This window comes from Centroberyx affinis, unplaced genomic scaffold, assembly GCF_046629955.1.
Source record: "Centroberyx affinis isolate AG114_WGS23_722 - 3 ecotype Tasmania unplaced genomic scaffold, CSIRO-AGI_Caff_v1 ptg000400l_1, whole genome shotgun sequence".
Classification (NCBI taxonomy): Eukaryota; Metazoa; Chordata; class Actinopteri; order Beryciformes; family Berycidae; genus Centroberyx; species Centroberyx affinis.
In genome coordinates, this window is record NW_027279068.1 from 1 (window position 1) to 25047 (window position 25047).

The 25047-nt window shown below is 40.8% G+C and overlaps 1 protein-coding gene across 1 annotated transcript; it reads left to right on the forward strand.

The window, feature by feature from the left end:
• Positions 1 to 1516: 1516 nt before the first annotated feature.
• On the forward strand, positions 1517 to 24525 carry LOC139641791 (sterol carrier protein 2-like). The gene is made up of 15 exons (XM_071516387.1): positions 1517 to 1595; positions 1746 to 1817; positions 3319 to 3450; positions 3988 to 4052; positions 5170 to 5296; positions 5442 to 5505; positions 5764 to 5850; positions 6125 to 6275; positions 6829 to 6976; positions 7288 to 7395; positions 10237 to 10390; positions 12750 to 12846; positions 15353 to 15482; positions 21696 to 21775; positions 23632 to 24525. Exons 1-15 carry the CDS (start codon positions 1580 to 1582, stop codon positions 23725 to 23727), a joined length of 1527 nt encoding a protein of 508 aa, XP_071372488.1. The 5' UTR covers positions 1517 to 1579; the 3' UTR covers positions 23728 to 24525.
• The last annotated feature ends 522 nt before the right edge of the window (positions 24526 to 25047 follow it).

Genomic DNA, 25047 nt, shown 5'->3' on the forward strand with positions numbered 1-25047 from the left:
TTTCTGCTCAGTTTTGTTGTGGGACAGATCAAGGCCAAAAAGCTCATATTTAGGCATATGGTACATTTCATATGATAATCAAATTTTGCCTACGATTTAGCTCCATTGGACCCTTTCAAGTGTAATGGTATAAAGAGTAAACATCTCTCCACATGCAAGATTATAGATCTTTTTCAGTGGCCCCATGTTGCTGTGTTAGGCTTCTCACATGAATGACTCACTTTCACAATGTTTACCACTTAATATACTAATACAGCAATGATTAATAATTATTGGTAGATATTGGTAGAGCTCCAGTTGAAGATTTAATTTACTGTTTTAAATAATTTACTGTTACAGTAATATACCAAATATGTGCTGTAAATATGTGAATTATTGCCACCTATGTGATTTCCTCTGTATTTTTTCTTTATTAATTATGATCAACTAGTACTGGAAATCACAAGAACTTTTGTGAAAATTTGTGTGACTATTGTACAGCTTGGAGCCTCATTCACAGTGAATGGGAGACAGACTTTGTGGACCCATACAATGTGTTTCTGACCTTTAAGCTTCATATTGTCACGTATGTAAACTCAGGGACTGGACCCAAATACAAGCCGGGAGACAGAGAGCTTTGCTGAAGCAAGACGCTTTAATAACAGAACTGAGTCAGTTGTACAGCAAACAACCGGTAAACCAAAAGGCAAACAGAACAAACCGGCTGGCAGGCGAAGGGAAACAGAAATCCAAGAACTGGCAGGCTAGGATAACACAGGTCTTGGCGAAAACACAGGAAAACAGAGCTAGTAACAAAGCAGGTAGCAAAACAGGTAACTAAACAGACAAACTGACAACCACTCCAGGGGAACACAGACAATGGGTGCGTTCCAATACCCATACTTCCATACTATTTAGTATGCCAGAAAAAGATTTAGCATGTCCCAATTCATGCATGTCAATGCAGTATGCCAGAAAATACCCGGATGCCCTACTACATCCGGTCGAATTTTGCAGTATGCAGGCCAGCATGCTTTTTTGGCTATTCTGACCCACAATCCTCTGCGCAGCGGAAGACACGTCACTTCGACTGAGCCACATGCTGAGCCGCCAGAGAGAGAAAAAAACAAAACAAACAAACTGCAACCGTATTACTGCGACGGATATATAAGCAAGAGGGTCAAAGTTCAAGACGCAATGTGATGACGAAATAGTATGTCCCAATTGTCTGCCTACTACATGCACAGTACATACTTTCTAAGGGCAGATGTAGTACGTAGTGTAGTAAAAAGAAAAAGTATGCGATTTGGAACGCAGGGCTGGTGAAGTCTGGAGGATGACAGGACTGGGGAGTAGAAGGAGTGGCCGACCAGGAAACCGAGGAGCAAAACCGAGGAGCAGATCATGACAGAGAGCAGATCATGACACATATTATAGTGGTGCTATCAGTTCCAAGCCAAGGAGCAATGAAGTAGAGGATGTTCACCAATAAAAATGTATAAAAGACATAGGAAAAACATATGTAAATGCTGAAGCCTGTTGTGTGTTCTGCTTGCAGTTTGAGAAGCCTGGAGCCAGAGAGGACTTTGACTACCCTGATATGGCCAAGGAAGCAGGTGCTGAGTGCTTTCTCTCACATACATCTTCAGAGATAATGGACATTGTTCAGTCATGCTAAAGATATATCATATTAAAATACGTGCATGTGAAATGGATAGTGTTATTCATGTGCTGCAACATCTCATTATTCCTCCTCTCTGATTCAGGTCAAAAAGCCTTAGCAGATGCAGGAGTCCCATATTCTGCTGTGGAACAAGCCTGTGTAGGGTATGTCTATGGTAAGACCCTGCTGTCGAGACTCTAATACACTGTGTTGGTTTTGAATGTTGTTTACACATGCTACATATTAAGTCCACTGAAATGCTGGATACTACCATCTTCTCATATATATGCTCTCACTGTACTTTTGTAATTCGAGTGAAAGTGATGCAGGTGATCTTACCCTAAATTTACAGCAAAGCAAAAACAAAACGAATGCATAATTTTTCGGCAGAAAAATTGTGAAAAAGTAACGGGTGCCTTTTTCGCAATGTGTCGTGCTTTTTAAACATTTTTAAACATGTATGATGTGTATGCAATTCAATAGCCACTAAACAATACAGGCTTTTTATTTTCTGTATGGAAAGAGCCTTGGACACATTTTATCTGCCGAAACATGACCTTGTCACCCAAGCTTCAATGAGCACTTCTCCATACTACACTGAAGCCAAAGCAGCGTTCCTCTTTAGCAAACAATTGCATCATTTTTATTTAAAATATGGGGACCATTTGTACTTTAACAGAGATGAACAGGGTTCACATGGGCTTTGAAAATCCTTTTAAGTTTGTGTATTTGAGAAAAATAAAATACGGCCTTAAAAGTTTTAAAAAATGAGTGGATGGCCTTGAAAGTACTTGATTTTTAAAATTAGAATATAGCACCCAAATTCATCATTCCTCTCTGTCCTAGGGTCAACAGGAAAACCCTCTGATGGTTATTTGCATTGATATAGCAGCAGTTTTAAAATGAAGGATTTCGCCATGAGTTCTCCACTTGATAAGATCATGAGTAATAAGTGAGGCGTCCATGATGTCTAATTTTGATCAATGTCATGTCTTACCCCCAAGAATACCAATTTTGAGTCCTTGAATTTCACCAAACAAGACATTGAAAGTCATTGAAAAGTCCTTCAACTTGATTTACAAGTGAGTGTGGGAACCCTGGATGAAGATTCAGAAAATGTATATTCTATAAAATGCTAAATGCAGTTAGGCCCTTTTTGCACCAAATTTAATCTTTATTTATGGATGCTATTCACTTTGGTCTTTTTGGTTATTTTGTTTATGATTACAAATGTGTTCCTTTGACCATCAGACAGAGCTCAAAATGAGCTTTCCAATAAAATATAAAACTCAGTTTTGGCCAAAATGTCCCTTGCACCCCTTCCATACCAAACCCTCTATATACTCTAATAAATGGTACATTTTATGATGTTTTTGTCATATCAACAAGGAAAGTCAGTGGGTGGAGCAACCAGGGCAATTTAAGGAGTTTTACTGAACAGTTTACCCAATATACATACATACAAATCCATGCATTACACGTTCCAATAGAAAAGCTTTCTTCAGGCTGCTGTCAAACTTCAGTTAAGGTCTTTGCATTGCGCTGGAGGAGTTCTCTCATTTTTTGCATTATTTCAATACCAAATTTGAAGTCTCTCACACATGCTGAGTAACATGCTGAGTGAAAAGAACAAAACAGAAAAGAAAAGCATCTCATCCCCTGCCCTCCTCCCCCAGGGGACTCCACATGTGGGCAGAGGGCCATTTACCACAGCCTGGGCCTGTCTGGGATCCCCATCGTCAACGTGAACAACAACTGCTCCACAGGCTCCACTGCTCTCTTCATGGCCCGCCAGCTGGTCCAGGGAGGTGAGTTAGGCAGCAGGTCTTTGAGAGCTGGAAGATTCACACCCAGGCCCAATATTACAGTGTGTAATATGGGACATGTTTTAGTCAGTACTACTCTTTGATTTGTTTTGGTTCAGCAATAACACTAGATGATGAAATTTCACTGTCTTTGTATTTTTCTTGTGATGGAGGGAGTTTTTCAGTGCTGGCAAGTCATAGGTGCTTGATCATGTAGAGAATTCACTGCATTAAATTTGATGATAAATAATGTAAGGAATAAGAAGATATATCGTCACCAAACACTCATTCAACAATTGCTCATGCGCACAGTACACTGGCTCTAGCATTATGTGTGCAGTAGTTGAGCTCATCATTTCTCTGGTGGAGACCAGTTCCTACTCTGTGTCGATCTCTTGAATCTACCTTAAGCTGAGGCTTTGCTGTTAGACTGTGTGCAAAGACTCGACTCATAAGGAGGTCCAATAAAGAGCAACCTTTTTCTTTGAAGTGTGCTCTTGTGAAGACCTGCGCTTGAACTCTTCCCCTCTCTTACTGTAGGTCTCGCTGACTGTGTGCTTGCCCTTGGGTTCGAGAAGATGGAGCGGGGCTCTTTGTCTTCAAAGGTATAGAACTTCTTAGTGTGTGTGTGTGTGTGTACATATTTCTATTAAATGCTTGTGGTGTTATTGGTTGCTCAGGTTTAGTAGCATGGTTGCTGGTATATTGATTCTTTAGAATGTTGATATGCTGGCTTGGCTGTAACATGCTAGCTTAAAAATTGTTTGCTAGTAGCATGGTTGCTCTGGCTGAAAAGAAAAGATGTCAGCTGGGGTCCCAAAAGACATATGAACTATGGAAATATATGAATATCTATGTTATGATTAAGACAGGAGTCTTAACTCTCAGAAGTCTATCATATCATAGTAGAGACATGGTAACTGTTCCCAGCTCTTGCTATAATTGTTTGCGGATACAATTCAGTTTCTGAACTGCTGAACGGGCTTTTCTAAGCCAGCAGTGTCAGCTGTCCCATTAGCTAATTATTGTCAATTACTCAGTTGCTGAGTAATGTTGGGAAGTAGTGATAAGCCTAAGTGTAGGGACAGAGTAATGGAAGAAACTCTAGCTGTATTTGGTGCTGAGAGCGGGTTTCTTGGGCTTCTGTATGAAAGCTCAGCCTGGGCTATGGCACAAAGGATTGGAACATCATATCCTGTGTATTGGTAAATTCACTGTGTCCTCTGTCATTTTATGCAGCTGTGGTGCTTGGGGGGGCTAATTCTAGTTTTGTCCTATATTTGTCGCTGTTTCGGTCTAAGTATGCTTCAAGTTGAGGTTGTGCTAAAAATGTTGAATCATAATAAAATCATTACTTTTAAAACATTTAGACTACACTTATTTTCTCTAGCAGTGAGGGTCATTTCCTTGTTGTGGTGGCGCACCACTGCTAAATGAATATAGAGGCAATAATTGGTAAATGAGATGCTGGATTTATGCTGGATTGTTGATGTTTGTTTTCAACACTGGGAGTTGTTTTTTTCCCTTTTCCCTTCCAATCTCAGCCTAAACTTTATGTGTTTGGCATGTTTGTTCATAACTGGAAATTGATCAGGCTGTACTGCAAACAGGAGTATATATTGTGACCAATCGATATGTCTGAGCTGTTTGAATTCTAGTTTATTTGTTGTCTTTTGTAAGGTGAAAAGTAAAATATGATTTAAAAAAACATATGCTTTCTAGTACATGGACAGGACCAATCCCATGGACAAGCACATGGAGGTGATGATCAACCGCTATGGGATGGTGGCAGCCCCAGCAGCACCGCAGATGTTTGGCAACGCTGGCAGGGAGCACATGGAGAAATATGGTACATGCTGCACATCTGTTCAATGAGGGAAAAAGATTACAAGGTCTGAAATGTGGAAGATGTGGTTGTGACTTGCATTGTGTGCAGTTGCTTCATTCAAGCTTATAAAATAAAAGGTTTGTCTCGATGTTTGGATCTCTTCCAGGCACTAAACCAGAACACTTTGCCAAAATCGCATGGAAGAACCACAAGCATTCCACCAACAACCCGTAAGACACAGTTAACTCGATAACAAAAGACAAGTATTGCTCATACATTTTAGGTGGTACTAATACAAATAGTAATATGAAGTAAATTGGAAATGATGAATAGATTAAATCTGCACGTTATTTGCACTTACTATTGAGTGCATTTGTGTACTACAGGTAGTATATGATTGGGCTGTTAGGTTGTTTGACCGTTTTTTAATTCAAGTGTGTGCTTATGTGTGTGTGTGTGTGTGTGTGTGTGTGTGTGTGTACATGCAGGTATTCCCAGTTCCAGGAGGAGTATAGTCTGGGGCAGGTTATTAACTCCAGGAAGGTGTTTGATTTCCTCACTCTCCTGCAGTGTTGGTAAGAGGCTCACAAACTTATAAGATAACAGTATTATCTTACCTTTTGAAAATCTCCAAATTGTCCACAGTAAACAAGCATAGTACACAAATGTAGCTATGCTGTGAGAGAGGCTGGGAAGCAGTAGTCATTTCCATTTGATCCAAGTACAGATTGTGAGCTTGGAATTGACAAATCATGCTTTGCAGGTTGCATATTTTAGAAGTTATGTCTCTCTTTGCCTGAGTTCCTAACGTAACCATGTCCACTCCTCCCGCTCTCCCTCTCCCATCAGCCCCACATCAGATGGTGCAGGAGCAGCAGTCCTGGCCAGCGAGTCCTTTGTCAGGAGTCATGGTCTGGAGGGCCAGGCAGTGGAGATCCTGGCCCAGGAGATGGTGACCGACCTCGCTACCACGTTTGAAGAGAACAGCTGCATGAAGATGGTGAGAAACCTGGGATATCTGTACTGAAAATTCACAGTATTCAACCCTTTTCTTTATACTCATATGGACGGTGTCACAGACATGGATCAAGCCTAGTTTTACATTGAAGGAAAAGAACACCAGTGTTGGGCTTGGGCTACTCATAAAAGTATTTTGTTACTCATTACTGGTCACTCATTTCAAAACTAATGTTATTACTTACAGTATTACTGCCTGGGAGCAGTAATTTGCCACACTGCTTGTTATATTACAGTCAGTAGAGTGTTATTACATATAACACTGTACTCTACTAGCTGTCATCATGTTTGTCATCATTTTAAAGCAATATGGCTGATACACAACCAGGGGTCAAGGTCTTATCGCAAATGTATCACTTGTAGTTTTACGCCTCCTGGCAATTTCAAGATTTTATGATGTACTGGGCCCAGGGAGTTAACTTTGCATTTATGAGATAACGCATTTGAGGAGGAGCTCAGCTGTCATACATACATTTGTTCTTGTTTCCCTTAAAGTAGCCTCCAGACATACTCAGGGCTGTTGTTGTCTCCTCCAGGTGGGATATGACATGTCTCGGCTGGCGGCTAAGAAGTGCTTTGAGGCCACGGGTCTGAGGCCTAGTGATGTCAGTGTGGTTGAGCTGCACGACTGTTTCTCAGCCAATGAGCTCATCACATATGAGGCCCTGGGGCTTTGCCCAGAGGGTGAGTCTATCGCTCTGGAACCTTACCATACAACTGCTGGAAGGCTGCAATGGGAATCGATAGGTGCAGCGTTTTCCACTTCTGAATTTCCTTTTCTACTTTTGAGAGAGTAGTCAGACATGAAAATGGCTCTGGATGTATTATCCTATTCTGCTGTATAATAGTATAATTAGGTCTTTAAATCCATTTTAAGACTTAGTTGACACCTTGCTTGTGCTGATGATATGATGCTATATATTATATTAGAATATTATGCCATATGGATTATGTTATGTTATGTGATATTACCACGTCTTTCACATCCACCACAGGTAAAGCAGGAGAGCTGATTGACAGAGGGGACAACACATACGGCGGCAAGTTTGTGGTGAATCCCAGCGGCGGCCTCATCTCTAAAGGACATCCTCTGGGTGCCACAGGTATGCTGAGCCTCTGACTCTCAACCACTGATCACCTACTGATCATATATGGATGATCTATGGAATAAACCATTCCAATTCACTCAGCTACCAGCAGAGTATGTGAGTAAAGATGCCAGATCCAGGTCAAAAAGCATTTGCAACTAATTCTTAGGGTTTGTTTTAGCCTGCTTGGTGTACCAGACAGGTGGGTTTTGCTACATTGGACAAAACAATGAGGGACAGAAGGTTTAAACAAAGTAAGTATTTAAAAGTCACTGTAGTATACCCATTTTTTTTACCTTATACTATCTGCATTGTCCTGATGCAGAAAACCTTACCCACCCAGTCCGCCAAGCAAGTTAAAACAAACACTAAGAATTATTTGCAAATACTCTTCCAGCCAGTTCTGAAAGGCATCCTTTATAAAGGTCTGAAACTTGTCTTTGTCCTAACGACCGTCTATGTTCACTAGTGGCCACCAGGTGGCGCCTCTCTCATAGCGAAGACCAGCAGGGTTGTAACTGGGCAAAAGTGACCCTAAGCCTGCATGTGAGAAGCCAGCCGGCTGTGACTTTGGCAGGCTTCCCCGTGTAATCCCTCTAGATATTAAACTGTTGAGGGTTGAGACGAAGCAAACGGTGACGCTGGCCCTCCACTTCTCACTCTTGCTCCTTCTCTATCTCTCTTCTATTGTCCATTCTCTGTCACAGTAACAGCTGCTTAGTCTTTACTGCAGAATACACTTGCCCACAAATGTCCAATACAACTTAACATGCTGATGCATTCTCACAAAAACAAACACACACACACACACACACAGACACATGCGCACACACACACATACTGGGGATAACAAGGTGAAAGATCAATGTCCAACAGGGCTTTGACCTCGTTTCTGCTTCATTTTGATTGCCACAGCCTGTCGGACACTGTCAATTTCTGATTTATGTTTTTCTTCGATTTGTCGTCTTTCTTTGTTCTTTTTTTCTCCTCCTCTCACTCCCCTCCTTCTGCATCATATCTCACGATCTGCTCCACCACTCCCTTGCCTCATTACTATTCCTATCATTCACCCCATCCTTCCTGTCACGTCTCCCCCTCTCTCCTGGGTCATATGCAAGTGCCCCAGTCCACTAAGCTCTGTCTGATTCATGGTGTTGCTCCTAATCTTGGTCGTAAAGCTCTGACCTTTACCCTCGAGAACAGTGTGAGAAGAGATTCCCACTGCCAATTGACTGACCTGTGCAGTAAGCGCCCCTGGGAAGCAGTGAGAGCAACATCAAGAGGAGGTGATTTTTACGTGTTTAAATGACACCCGGGGATCTTGACGGCCTCACTGGTGCGCAGCTTGTTGGTCGTAGCGAATTACAACGGACCTATACTCCACTCTAATGGACTGAGGACAGTGAAAACGACAGATGATCATCTTTGTCACCATTAAAACACATCTGTAATCTGCTCTTCAGAAGAGTTTATGGTCTGACTGACTGTTAATGATTAATTAGCATTGCTGTGAAAGAATCTTATCTTTATTCTGTAAATTATCATTCATCAGAGGTGATTTCTGGAGGCATTGTGTGACGAGGCCATGCCAGAAGTTATTTACATGTTTTAAGAATTGTCTGAAAAACCCTGTGTTTCCCCACTGGCTTTTACAATTAACATTGCATTCACACAGACAAGACCTATGGGAGCAGATTAGGAGTGTGCTGCAGAATGTAGACGACACACCACGAAGAGGTCTTTACCCTTAAGTCCTTTAGCTTATTGGGATAATGGGGAAATGCAAAAGCCCATTAACCAGATGGGATAAAATGCTTAGCTTTAACGCTAACACAGGAGCTGGCCCCAGCAAGATTAGGGAGCGAGTTGTCAGATTAGGAGTCAAGTTGTCACCCCCTTTGAATGCGAGAAGGGAGTTGGAGGAAATTGTGTTTTACAGATGGACAGTGTATTAGCATTTTGACCATGGGAACCCACACATACACTGTGTAGGTGTATTTTTTAATGCTAATAATTTGCTCAGTGTTTCAATAAAGATAACAAAATAATCTTCCCTGAAATTTGATTTGTAGGCCAGCAATTCTGCACTAGGAGGCTATCTGAACCACATTTTCCGTCTGATTAAAAATAATTGCAACCAACCTCTTCGGAGGTATTCGCCAGCATTGTACTTTTGATATTGTTCTAATTAATTCTGGATAAGGTATTTCTTTCCTGATGGTAGAAATGTTGTTGTGGATGGCAGTACCTCTACCCACACACATATACCACAGCCGTCATTAGGTATTACCAGATATACTTGAGAATCAATGCAATGTCTTTGGAATGATATTTCAGATGGTGTTTCCTATCACCATCCAGGAGTCCAAGCCCCTCTGCTTTACCCCCCCAACAGCCAGGGACACACACCCACCTGAGTGTTTCTGTATTTCTACCAATGTGGGCAGATGTTTGATGCCGCCTTTCTGCATAAACAACCAGCGCTTCTAGGATTAAATGTGTGTTATGCTAAATCTCACAAGAGGCATGTGTGTATTGATTTAGCAGCCATCGCATACTCTTGGTCAAAGTGCAGGTTTTGTTTGTGTGTGTGTGTGTGGACATGTTCTGCCTGACTGTGTGCGCTCCTTTCAGACATATTTTGTTCTGTAGATCATTCTGTAGATCCCTATATCATTCTGAGGATGATTACTCATGTCTGTCTCACTGATCTCAATTCAATCCACTCACTTCAATCCACTCACGCATAACTTGAAACTCAGCGGCGTCAGAGTTGAGAACATTTTAAAAACTCCCACCCTCTCTCTTCTGCCCACCCCCTCCTCCCCCTATCTCTTGGTGTGTGCGATTGCTCAGGTCTGGCCCAGTGCGCGGAGTTGTGCTGGCAGCTGCGAGGCCAGGCGGACAAGAGGCAGGTCCCCGGGGCAAAGGTGGCCCTGCAACACAACATTGGCTTAGGAGGAGCTGTGGTTGTCACTCTCTACAGGATGGGATTCCCACAGGAAGCCAGGTGAGCAAGTTATCGCAACTATTTGTCAATCGTCCGGTCTAACATTTCACTCGGCATTCATTCTAAATTTGCTGATTAGTATCAGTAGGCCAAAGAGGATTCGCTCTGAAAGTCAGGGGAGCTGCCACTGGCTAACATACCAGAGGCGAGATATTGAGCCATACATAGAACAGCTGCTTGCTATGCCTAATTAGAGAGCCTTGATTTATTATTCAAAGTTTTCTCAAACATCATACATCAGAAGACTAACTAGGTGTATTATTTAAGGCTGTCAATTTAATGAAACAGTGATTGTGATTAGGCATGCCACTGCTCTCCACAGTACTGTTTTGATTCTGTTATGATTCAAAAAACTTTACTGTATGTTTCACTGTGGGACACGGCTGCGAAGACTCTATGAGCCTGACTGCTGTATCAGTTTGAGTTAAGCTTGGCTGATAAAGTTCCACACCAGAGATCCCAGGTTCAAGGCTAGTGTCCAGATAAGACGCCTTCTCAAAGCACCGGTCTGGTCGCAGCTTATCACGAATACATGCTCGTTACAACCATGACTATGCACAGAACACGTACTGCATTAGACGTATGTAAAATAAATAATAAATAAATAATCTTCCCTTTGCCATCCAATTCATACATATTTCTTTCTCCAAAGAGCCGTTCTTCTGGATGCATAATTTTTGCCTGAATCTTTCACAAGTTTAAACCCTCTAAGATTTAGAAGTAGGCTGCAGTGTTGAAGAAAGCACGTTTTGACAGATGAAAGCCTGAGCACTGTGCACATCCAAAGCCCACTCAATTGTATTGCTAGTAGCAGCACAGAAGAAGAAATGTGTGATTTAGACAGGCGGCACCCCACGGTTTAAAAGCAAACATGTAGAGTGATTTTATTCCAGCGTATTTTCATTCCAGGGCCATGTAATGAGACACAAAAGTGCCACAAAAATCCTATACTTTTGGAAATACTGTGTGAACATAGAAATAGGACATATTTCTGTCCATGAAAGCAACAGGCTTGTTGTTGTGAGCAACAAATGCACCCTGAAACAAATTGCAAAACATCCGGCCTACTTCAACATCTTCATCCTTAGAACACTGCAAACAGATGTGAAAGAGTTTTCTAGTAACACGTTTTCTAGTAAGAGGATTTGGCCAAATCACACATTTCTAGCTTTTACAATGCCACTAGGCGGCCAGCGTAGCTTTACAACTTAATGAACTAGGGCTTAACACATTTAGGCTGGAGTTGCTGCAGTAGGTAACTTTTATGGATTAACATTTATTCAGAAATAATAAAAATAAATTGTGTCATTCCTTACTTACAGCAGCTTTAAATGCAGTATAGGATTATAGCAGCTGCACCTTCTCCTTGATTTTGTGTTCTTTTCAATTCACCTACTATGCCTCTCTGGTGTCACTGGCATGCGTCAGTTCAGTTTGTGTGTATGTATGCAGGTTTTCAGGACTGTTGTTCACTTGATCTCTTGGGATCTATACGTCTCGTACAGATACTTGTGTTATGTTTCCTTTTGACTCCGTTTTCAGTTATGTTCTTGATATGATAACATCAAGTGGTAAGAAAAATAAAAATGGCTGTGCATTGAAGCATGCCACGTATCCTGGATGGAATTAAAATTGTGGTGCCTTGGGGCGCCCCGGTGGCTCACCGAGTGGAGCGTGTGCCATGGGGCTCGGTCCTTTCCGCGGCGGCCCGGGTTTGGGTCCGGCCCGCGGTCATTTGCTGCATGTCCTCCCCTCTCTCTCTCCCGTGCCTTCCTGTCTCTCTCTCACACTGTCTCTGTCAATGAAGCATTAAATGCCTAAATTAAATCTTTAAAAAAAAAAAAAAATTGTGGTGCATTGAGAATCGTTTTATAATCCAATAGCAGCTATATGAATCAATTTGAAACATGAGCTGCCTGAATCCATATTTTCAATGAGCTGTGAAAGTATTTGCACAGTTCTTGTCATGCCTAATAAACATGTTCTGTTCTATTGGTTTTGTGATAATAGGCATGTTGTGTTGTGTGCTGTGACCCATAAGTTGAACATGCTCCTTGTATTTCCACAGTGAATGCTCATTATTCATTGTTTGACCTTGTACTGTATATATACGCTGCCTAAACTCTTTCTGTTGGGGAAACATTGTCTGGATTGAATCACTTGAGAATTACATGGCCTCGGATATAACTGAATCAAGGTTGAAAGGTTGCTTAGTTTTGCTACCATGGCAGTGTCTCTTTTCACATAGTATGTGCCATTTCTCTCTCTCACTCATACTCTCTCTCTCCTCCTATATTGCTCTCTCTTTTATGTCTTATGTTCATGTATACATAAACATTATTTTTCCTGCTTCCCATAGGTCCCATGTAGTTGCAGTTCCCACCAGCTCAGCCAGCGGTCTGGAGGGTTTCAAAGCTTACAGTGTCTTCCAAGAGATTGAGAAAAAACTGCAGGAGGTAAAGTAACTAAGCTGAGTTAACTGAGCTTACGGAATCAAAAGGTCTGCTTCAAAGGAAATGTATATAACTCCTCAGTTTTCTTTGTTCCCCTTTTTTCCTTTCTGCCTAGTATTTATTCCATAATAGACAAGTTTGACCGCAGGCTCCTGATAGATGTTCATGCATATTTTATATATGGGTGTCTGTCAGAAGATGTTAAAGGTTGTTAGAGATGAGAAAACATTATTTGCCTTGGTACAAATCTAACAACATAATTGCTTATTTATTTATTTTATTGGTTTATTTGACAGGGACAGTACACATCAATTTACACTACTGTAGATGTGCCAGTTAGCCTATAGGATTGACTAGGACTAGCCTAGGACTGTAGGCCCTGGCCAGCTGTTAAATTGGCTACCTAGAATAAAAGAAGTATTGAAATTACTTGCACACAGTTACAGTTACATGCAGGAACATGCACACATGTGACTTTACAAGAACCATCAAGTATGACATTGTGTACAGCATCTTTCAAGGCACCAAAGACAGCAGCACAGGTTCAGTGTTGGCGTTTTTGGTTATTAATAAGGCAAGATTTTAAATGACTACTAAAAGCCTGATAACACATTAGTTGTCTTATATAAGCTGGAACTGAGTTTCATTCTTGCGAGGCTCGGATGACAAAGGCAGATTGATTGATTTTCTAATAGGGATCATGCAGTCATCTTTTTTACACCTTGAGAGGGTTAGTAACTGCTTGTTCTTTGCAATACAAAACCCCTGAATGACAGGGGACCATGCCATGTACTTTCTTATAAATTATACAGATTTTCCCAACTCAGCTTGAAAGGCTATTGAGTAGGCAGACTTGTGCTGCGCTAAAAACGCCTCCATCTCTAATATTTCAACACTGACAGCACAAGTCAGTCAGGAGGAGTATAGTTATGATAGGACCTGCAGAAATTATTCATGGCCATGTAGCATGACCTCTATAATAACGTGACAAGAAACATGGTGAAAGTGCAGCAGTTTAAAGTGCAACACAGTAATTACTGGGATCAGTGTGGGTTGGACTCTATGGCTTGTGAGCAACAGATTATTACTATCAAGGCTAATCATTTTTCCATGGCAAATCAAAATGGAGCACGTTGACCAATTATTCATATGCATTAGCAAGGCTTTTGCCAAAAGACGAGATGATCATCATAGATGGAGCTCATCAGCGATAGTTTTCTCTCCCCTATGCGCTGTGTTAGGTAACTCTTCTCTCTGTCCATACATTTACAGAACAGAATGCAACATAAAACTACACCAAATCTGAGTCCTCCATTCATAATTTCTCAGCCAATCAATAGGCAAAACAGACAAACAGCTTATAATGTTAGCAGTATCCTGCCACTACTACAGCATAGCAACAAACATAGCTTGATTAAAGTGAAAATCTTGCATTGACTGCCTTTTTAAGGTTTTGGATTTATTAAAGGGTCATTAAGTAATTTATTACTTTCATCAATCTATTGGTGACCAAAGAATTGCGACAGCATTGCCAAGTCTCTGGGACACCTTACCGTGTTTCTGTAATGGACAAAAATGTAAAAGTCACATTTTCAGAATAGCAATTAGTAAGCTTGCTACATAGATTAAAGATCCAACAAAGACATCTAGTGAAGAGGTAATCTATCATGATGCGAAATAATACTGAATTGTCATTTGCTTTTTTGACTTGAACAAAATGTTACTTACTTAATGCACCTTTCAGTGAAATAAGCATGAGAATTTTGAATTTGATGATAAGCTGTCCATAACTGCTCCGGCAGGTTGTTGGAGCAGCCGGCCCCATCTGAATGAATGACTGTTCGTTGGTCCAGATGACACTGATCAAAGTGTTTTTGAGGTATAGGAGGATTCTGTGGGGAAACTGTTGGCACAAATCATCGACTGTAAGACTCAGAAAGCATCAGAGAACTCATAAACGAGTGCATGAGGCGACGTCCCCATGTCCTATTTGCAACACTGAGTCTGTATTACCGCTGGACCACTGAGTATAGCATATTGGACTGCAGGCACACCTGGGGTCCCATGTTTTTCATTTCTGCAATGCCTTCTTCACTTGTATTAAATGTATTAAACTATATTTATGTTCATAATAAAGTCACATACCTATTATAGAGGGTATTCTGACTGCACATGTTGCATATAGGTGTCCAGTTTCCTGTAGATCTTTCTGTGGATGTGAGGTGTGGGGGAGGTTTTGGTTCTCAGATCAGGTTCACTCCTGTGCCCTTTGCAGGACCAGTTCCTGTAGGTGTTGCAGTTTAAGAATAGTTCTCATAAGAAATTGTACCCTAATCACAGCTGCAATAGTTTCTCTTTTTGGGCAGTTTGAGCAATAAGGAAACACTGAAGAGGCGCAACTCTTGCTCTCAGTAAAACCAAAAATCAATGGGCTAAGTGTTTTATAGATTTTGTATTTTTGGCTGCACCGCGTGACATTACAAGGATCTCTCTTTTTCACTCTCTGCAGGAAGGACAGCAGTTTGTCAAGAAGATCGGAGGAGTGTTCGCATTCAAGGTGAAGGGCGGACCAGGCGGGAAGGAGGGGCTTTGGGTCGTGGATGTGAAAAATGGCAAAGGTTCTGTCACCAATGACCCAGGTATGCATGTAAACTGAGTTGTCCGGCTGTACGTTCACAAGGCCAAATTATACTGTTTGACTCTCTAAGGAATCTCTCAGAGAAATCAATTCTCAGCTCCACTGTCAGTGTGACTTGAATATGTTAACAGAAGCGTCACACGTTGTGTCAGGTAAACAACATGCCCACACACTCTACAAGCCTTCTGTATTCCTGTCATCGCTCTCTTACTCTTTCACAAACACACACAAAAACACCAACACACACACATACTACTTGTGTGACTGCTTTAATGGCTTTAGAGAATTCTTATGATGCAGCACAAGGCATAAAAACAGGAAACTCATAACGTCCCCTCCACACACACACGCGCGCATACACACACACACACACACACACACACACAGAAACCTCAAAAGGCTACTTGGATGGCTTGAAAGACTACTTTTGGTGCAGCACAGTACATGAAAACAGGAAATCCATTAAAAGCCCACATTTCAGGACACAAATGGACGCACACATAGCTATCTGACTGCTCCCATTAGACTGGCCTTGACCTCTGACCTCCACTCCATCCAAGCCATTACTTCTGAAGTTACTGATGCTTTTTCATCAGATTGAATGTTCTGTTAGGTGGGAAACATCAAGATGTTTTGTTGCACATTTTGTTGTGCTACAGAAGTATTTCAGAATGCATTCACTTGGGATTTTTGCCAGAGTTCTATGCAAAGTACTGAAAATGAAATGGAAATTGGAGAAATTCATTCAAAAGTTTACAATTCAAGTAAGAGATCGGGAAAAAAAGTCTCCCCTCCCCTAGTTTTGAGTTGAATTGCTTCACTAGGTTGAATTACTCGTTGCTTTCATGTGATATGTAGCTTCATCTTCCTTTCTTTTTAACATATCTGATACCAGTTCAATACATCGTAATGCAGACTAGACTCTGCATCCACCCTCAAGCACAATGTAGAATGTATGCTTTCCTTATGGATGGTTTTCAAGATCAAAGTTTCAAAAGAAAAAAGAAAAGAAATCAACATGCTGATATATTATGTGGAAATGGCGAGGGGCAAACGTTTTCGCTGTCAAATTTCTCCACTTGAAGAATGAATGAAAAATGGCAGTGAAAAGTGGCTCCTCTGTTTTCACACATCCCAGTCACACCAGAGTCAAATGGCATCATTAAGTGAACCAATTACACCACACTTTGCGAGTGTATTCTGATAGAGTGTTCACACTAAACCCCCACAAAGATGCATTTTAATTTGTGTTCATTTTAAGAGATGGAAGTGATTTGCATAGATCTCCACAAAAACATGTATTTTGAAATGCTTTTGCACCATAAATTGCTGAAAGTAGGTTTACAGAGATCCTTTCAAAACTTTTGGGGATTTTACTGAATTGACAACAACTCTGTAAAATGTCATTGTTTTTTTTTCTTATGATGAAGATGAAGTTAAAAATGAATCTGACCTTTTATTTTTGTCTCATGTTTCAATTTAAATTTCTGCATAGCACAATGTCTTTTCAATGTCATTCCACTGTTAGATTTGATTCCCACTCGAGTGTGGAGTCATGCTTACTTAGCTCAAACATTATTATGTGTTTTATTGGCACACATTGCCACTAGTTGCTGCACTGTTTGTTTCAAGTGTTCAGCACAACTTTGAGTTGAGTAAAAAAGCAGCAGTGTCAGGCGGCTTGATGCAGAAGTCTATTGTTTATGAAGATCAAAACTGTTTTACTCTGCTTTGAGAAGCCGAGGATGGCTTTGCGATAGAGATCTGTTGCTCTGGAAAACCATAAACCGCAGCAGACAAAACTGCCTTGTCTCTTTCCAGCCTGTTTAAAGGCAAAGGCAGTAAACGAAAGAATCCAAATCCATAATCGGTGTTAACACGTCAAGTTCATCTCTTTTATAACACATAGTTTTATCATCTAAGTGTATCATTTTTGCTAAGAAATTAAACTTTCGCTCCGTTTTATAGTGAATTTTAAAATATTAAAAAATAACAGTCGGTGTTGGAGGCAGGGGATTTAACCATGATCTTTGGTCCAAATACAGAAAGCTTGAATCAAGGACAGTAACGTTGATTTTTTTTTTTTCTCCTGCTACCTAGAATATATTTTTATATTAATGGAACTTTTCATCTAAATGTCAAGTGTAGGCAAGTCAAGGCAAACTTTATTTATATAGAACATTTCATACACAAGGCAAATACAATGTGCTTCACATAAAACAAAAAAAATACATAAAATGACATTAAAACGAAAGAAAGAAAGATATGTAGCAGTCACTCTCACACTGGTGACACCTCTGGTCAGCCACTATAACTTCTCTGAGAGTGACTCCCTCAATTTTTCCTCTCAAAAGGAAATCAATAGATGAGATCTTGAAGGATTCTTCGAAGAATTCTTCGAAGGAGCCTAGAGTCTTTCCAGTGGTCTTACCCCAACGTATAGGCAGGCCCCACAGCCCCTATAGGACTTGTAAATGTTCCTATAGAACAATATACAGATCATCTAAACAGTTACAATTATAAACTTCAAGAAATCCTTCAATTCTCAATACAGGTTTGAGGATCAGAGCAGATAAACTACTCACCAGAGTTCCTCTAGACTCCTTTTGGGATCCTGTTCGTGACACCAATTGATGAATAATTTTGTATAAAATAGGTAAAACATAAATAAAAGAAATAAATAAAGATAACACCTGTTACATCTACATACAGATGATTTAGCAGAAGGCCACAGAGAAAAGGAATGTTTTGAGCCGACTTTTAAAAGAGCTGACAGTGGGAGCACATCTCAGTGCTTCTGGAAGTTTATTCCAGTAATTGGGAGCATAATTACTAAAAGCAGCTTCACCTGATTTAGTTTTCACCCTGGGAACAACTAACAGACTGTGACCTAAGAACTGGTGTAATGTGTTCTGTTTTCTTAGTCTTAGTCAGAACTCTGGCAGCAGCATTCTGAATGAGCTGGAAACGCCCCAGAGTTTTTTGGGGAGACCGGAGAGAAGACCATCGCAGTAGTCTAACCTGCTGGTAATGAAAGTGTGTATTAGCTTTTCTAAATCAGGTTTTGACTTAAGACCCCATAGTTTGGTTATATTTTTAAGATGATAAAAGGCTGATCTTGTAATGGTATTGATATGTTTGCTAAAATTGAGATCAGCATCCATAATAACACCAAGATTCCTAGCTTGGTCTTTACTCTTGAGAGACAGGGAGTCAAGGTGAGCCCTAATTGTCTGCCTCTTTTCCTTAGTACCAAAGATAATTACCTCAGTTTTGTCTTTATTTAGCTTAAGAAAGTTTTGGCACATCCAGTCACTAATTTCCTCAATACACTGAATCAGAGAATCTACAGGACAAAAGTCACTTGAAGAAAGAGATATATTGAGCTGAGTGTCGTCTGCATAATTGTGATAATGAATGCTATTTTGTAGAGGTTGAATAAAAGAGGGCCAAGAATTGAGCCCTGTGGAACTCCACATGTCATACTGACCCTTTCGGAGACAAAGTCACCGATAGACACAAAGTAGTTCCTGCCTTGCAGGTAGGTCTTGAACCAATTTAAGACTGGGCCAAAGAGTTCAAACCCAATTTTCTAGTCTATCTAATAATATTGTGTGATCAACAGTGTCAAATGCAGCACTAAGATCCAGTACAAGGATAGAAAGCTTGCCTGAATCTGTGTTTATACAAAGATCATTCACAACTCTAATAAGGGCTGTCTCAGTACTATGATGGGGTCTAAATCCGGATTGGAAATGGTCAGAGTGGGCATTTGAAATTAAATAGTTGTTAAGCTGGTTGAAGACAATTGGAAATAGATCTGTAATTACTTATCACAGAGCATTCCATGCACCTCTTCTTTAACACAGGCTTAATAACAGCAGTTTTCAAAGCATTTGGGAAAACAGACAAAAGAGCGCTGTTAACAATTTGCAATAGCTCATTCGCCAAGCAGCTAAAAACGTTTTTAAAAAAGCTTGTGGGCAGAGGGTCAAGGCAGCAGGTGGACGATTTACGCTGTTGTATAGTTTCCTCAAGTGTTGTGTAGTCAATAGCAGTAAAATTTGCCATATTACTTACATTATTTATGCGTGAAGGAAATGGAGGCATAACCTTCCTGTTAGACATGGAAGCACTGATAGTTTGTCTGATACTCACAATCCTATCACTGAAAAAGGTGGAAAATTCATTACATTTAGCAGTAGAAAGAAGCTCTGGGGCAATTGATGCTGGAGGATTTATCAGTCTATCAACAGCAGTAAAAAGTGTACGTGCATTGTTTGTATTTTCACTACTGATCTTGGCAAAAAAGGATTGTCTGGCATTTCTCAATTCTATGTTGTAGTTTTGAAGCTCCTCTTTGTAGATATCAAAGTGAACCTGGAGTTTTGTTTTTTGCCATTTACTTTCAGCCTTTCGGCATTCTCATTTCCGTTGTTTTACAGACACAGCATTTCTCCAGGGTGCTTTTTGCTTACCAGAGATTTTCACCTTAACTGCTGCAATGTCATCAATGGCATTCCTAATTTGACAATTAACATTTTCAACAAGGTCATTAATACAATGTGCAGTGGGCATTTGTGACATAGATATTGCGTTCATAAAAGCTGAAGCAGTATTATCATTGATGTAGCGTTTTTTTTTTTTTTTTACAATTTTTGGCCTAGCTTGTAGTTCCAGATTTATAGACACATCAAAGAAAACACAGAAATTATCAGATATGGCAACATCAATAGCAGCAGTTTTAGTGATATTGAGACCCCTAGTGATAATCAAGTCCAAGGTATGCCCCCGATTGTGGGTGGGCCCCGACACAAGCCTCTAGCATGCTAGTCAGCTCTTTAGCATGGTTATCATTTGGATTATCAATATGAATATTGAAGTCACCCGATATAGCCAGACAATCAAAATCTATGGAGATTTTGGACAGTAGTTCACCAAATTCGTCAAAGAAATTGTTGGACTGTTTAGGTGGTCTATATACAATCAGAAATAAAGGTATTCAAAAGATGGAAAATCCCCAAATGACACCTGTTTGCACTGAAACACATCAAAGAAAAGAGCTGCAACACCTCCCCCTCTCCTGACACCTCTAAAAACATCTAAAAAATTTCAATTGGGGGGGGGGGTGCAGAGTTAATAAGAACAGCCATTCTGCCATTTCTGTCGAACCAGGTTTCAGTTAAAAACATAAAATCAACTTTATAAGTATTAATTAGGTCATTGATCAAAAGAGACTTGTTAGCCAGAGACCTAACATTAAGCAAGCCAAGCTTTATGGTTTTTTGGGCTAGTATTAGACTATTGGTCACAGGCCCTGAGGCAGGATGTCTGCAATTGTCAAGTTGTTTCACTCTTAACAAATTTGATAAGTTTGCAGCATGGAGAGGGTACGTCTTGCTTATTCTACTGCTAGTCAAAACAGGAATGGGGAAAGTTACAAGCACTGGTGGTGGTTGTGATCCAGCAATACGTGTACTGGGTCCCAGCTTGATATGGGAAATTTCATGAATACCAGCTACATTGCAGTGGGGACCCCAAGGCTGTCAGTTGTTTGCTTCTCCGGTGTTGATCTCAGCAATGCTGGTCTGACACAGTGCGTTTGGCGCATCCAGGATGGAAGAACGTCGAGGGGGGGCAGGGAGGGGGAGGACGTCTGGGAGTTGAAGAGGGGGGGCATGGGCGAGGGGGACGACGGGGGAGAATTGAAGAGGGGGGCTTTGGGGGTGGTGGAGCCTGGCTAGGAGGGCTGGCTAGGACGGGGCGGGGAAGGGCTTGGGGGGGTGAGTTTAAGTCCGGCATTCACCAGTTCTTCCATCTTATCTGTGAATCCTAACAGAGGGGAGGCGGGGGGGTGATCTGGAGGAACAGAGAGCTCCAAGCTGAGGCTGGGTTAGGGTCAGGGACTGGGGCTGTGGTGAAAGTGACTGGTTTTGAAAAGCATGAAATGCTTTTCATCCTGGCAGAGCAATTACTTTATCACTCTTGAGAGCATTACACTGAGGACTTGTAATAATGGTGGTTAGCATTTGCTCGGTGCCTGTAATTTTCTCTCATCATAAATGTAACTGATTTTTCCTTTTTTTGTTGTTTTGTCTTTCCTTTCCTGTGTGAGCAAGGAATGATAAATGTGATATTCCTGATGTATTCATCAATATAATGTGTTAATCTGAAAGGCATCATAAAGAAGTTGCTCTTCTTTTTTCCCCCTTAGACAAGAAGGCAGACTGTACCATTGCCATGGGCGACGAGGATCTTCTGGCTTTGATGACAGGAAAGATGAACCCACAGACGGTGTGTGTTTGTGTCTGTGTGTGTGTCTGTGTGTGTGTGTGTGTAGAACACAATGTTGTTAGACATCATTACAGATGAAAACTCTGCTGTGCAGAATCAGTGTCTGCCTTTTTTAAATATTACACTTTAATGAACTTTATTTCCCCGGAAGTTTCACTTTAAGTAGCTTCAAATTCATCTGGCCTGATTAGTAAATCTAAACTAGATGTCATTCAGTGATGCCAACTGCCAACATGTAAACGTTCAACATTTGTATGTCGTTATCCTCTGAGAATCCACATTTCTCTTTTAGCTAGTATATTTACTTTCTTCTGAAAGTATCCATGGCATCTTTACTGTCATTTAAAATTTCCCCCTGTAGATGTGAGCTCTCCCTGCTGACGGCACATTGCATTAGAAAGATTCTGTCTGTGCAGGTATCGGCCATGTTTGAAGCGCTTATTCCTAAAGATCACTGGCAGGGTTAATGTGACATTACATGGGAACCATCATGGTGTTTTCCACCTCCACAAAAGTGGATTGCCAGTTGGTCAGTGTTACTTTGTTCTGTGTCAGGTTTTTACCACATTCACTCTTTTGCATATTGCCAGTGTGATTGATGAAAGCACACTGTGGCAGTAAAAAACACCACCTGCTCCCCTGTTATTTTAGTCAGATGGAATATTGCTGCCATTTCCAAAATAATTGCTAACTGACACAAGAGACAATGTTTTGATTTAAAAAAAAAAATGTCCAGCTGTCTCAAAACAAGAGGTGGAAAACTTCCCACCTCTTCTTTTCTTAAAGTTTGGAGAACTTTGCATGCAGTCCACTGAACTAACAAACAGGCGTTGATAATCAGTAGTGTGCGTTAACAAAATATACAAAATGTACAAAATATTTATATACTTAATTATTACTTAGTACTTAATACTTAGATAGCTGGATTGAAATACAAGATAAAAGCTTTTAAAATTTTTACATTGTTTTGTTTTATTCTTCTCATACTATTTTCTTTACTATTTCTTTTTTGTATTTTGATATGTTGATCCAACATTTAGATTGAGTTTGTGAAGGGAGACAGAGAAACGGGATGTGTGTTCTTATTTGATTATGCTTTTGATTTGATATTTGATTTGGTGCTCACGCTATTGCTGGTAACCAAATAAACCTCGAGGTGTCCAGATTTCATGAAGCATATTTTCCGTCCTGCGAACAGAGCGAGGGCATTGGCCCACTTGCAAGTGACCCACTCTGACATTTTCATTTGGTGTGTAACATAGGGCAAGGACAACATGTCCCAAAATTTCAACTGTCAGTTTAAAAATAGAGCAGAAATCCTGTGTTTGGACTTTTTTCCCCACATTTTCTTATACCCTTATTTCTGCAATAGGTCTGTCAGTCCAAATGATATTGAAACGCGGCCGGGCTCCACCCCTGTAGGATACGCAGGGGCCTTGTTTGCCTGATGGCAAGCTGTCGCCCCGCCTGGAGCACATGTCCCAGTTTTCAGGTCCCCTATTAATCCTGCAACTGAACCCTGTAAACCCCCTGACTCTGACGCTCTTGGCAGGCCAGGAGGATGTGGGGAGCTGGATAACAAGCCACCTCTGGCAGTGGCAGAAGCCGACATGCCCCCACCCAGTGCCAGATAACAAAACAACCAAGTGTCCCCTCGGGGCTCGGAGACACACTGGTCCCACCGAGATATATATATATACAGTATGGCTTCATTGGACTGAGGGTTTTCCGAAACATTTTGACGGTCTCTGCGATCCTCATTTTCAGTTTCGCGCAGTTGGGTGACAAATGTATCTTTCTTCCCTCTCTGACTGGTTTATCTTTCCCCACCCTCCTCCCCCTCTCTGTCCTCTCAGGCGTTCTTCCAGGGAAAGCTTAAGATCACCGGGAACATGGGCATGGCTATGAAGCTGCAGAACCTCCAGATGACACCAGGCAAGGCCAAGCTGTGAAACTCTGAGCTGGCAGCGCAGATATCCCGCCACGAATGTCTAGAATCCCGCTCGTTGCCGCTCTCTCATCAGCACCACTCTTAATTCCTTCTCCCTCTTCTCCCTCCCTCTACTGACTCTCTCTCTCTATTCATCTTCTTGCTATCCCGTCTTCTGTCTTTTGTCATTCTTTTTTTTGCTTTCAATGAATATTGAGCTAATTTTCCTCCAAACTGTCTCAAACTGTCTACCTTTTGTCCTTTGAGCAACGGTTCTTGAGAGAATTTAGTGGAAAATGAACTCCTCCTGTTGACAGTGTGATGTTGCTAATTGACAAGCTGTCTGAATACTTAACTAATGTGCTGGATCATAAGTGTGAGTCCCTAAAGTTTCAATTCCAGCTGCTACTTTGATAGAGATTGACTGTTGAGACATGTATCTTTGGATCTACACCCATCATCTTTAAGTCTGAACTAATCTGATGTGACTTGTGGCACTTCTTTTACCACCGAAACTGTATTTGTTCTGCTGTGGCTTGGCATTGACTCGCTTATATGCAACACCAGTGCAAATTTATAATAGCATTTCCCAAAAAATGTGTAGAACCCCTGTTGTGATAATGCTAAATAATATTATATATATATATTTGATGATAATGTAGTTAAAACACTTGGTGTGCCTCTGATTTCCTGTCTATGAAATGAAATCTGTGATTCAAGGCCATTGTTGGCGTGAGCATTTTGATAAATAATTTTGTATAGAATATATACTGTATCTGAATGATGGAGTTGATTTTAATTTTTACTAAATAAAACCTTCACTGACAAGAATACTGAGAGAGCTGTTTTCTCTTAAAGGCTAAAATCAAGTGGACCCAATTCTTCATAATGTTCATATTCCACTATTATTTGTAGTGGGTGGGAGATTGTGTGTGTGTGTGTGTGTGCATGGAGGGGGGTATTGTTAAAATCAAAATCATTTTCAAAATGATTTGATTTTAGAAGAAAAAAAAACAGTGAAGACCACTGATGTGTTTACCTCATGACATCCTACAAAAATGAAGAGCAAGAAAAGTTTTAGGCCTTCATAATTACTAAGCTCTTGGTGAATACAGACCCTGTGTACATGAAATCATCCTTGCCTGTTGAGGTTGGCTGCGTAATAACAACCCATTGCACTGTGATTTAACACAGACACCCAGGCTTATACACAGCGAAGGACATATTTGCATTTTTTAGAGGAACCAGGGACGGAGACGCTGCGCTGAATAGCAATTTAAAGCACTAACCTAAGCATAATTATTATAATTTACATGTAGCCTACATGGCCATTTTGTTTTGA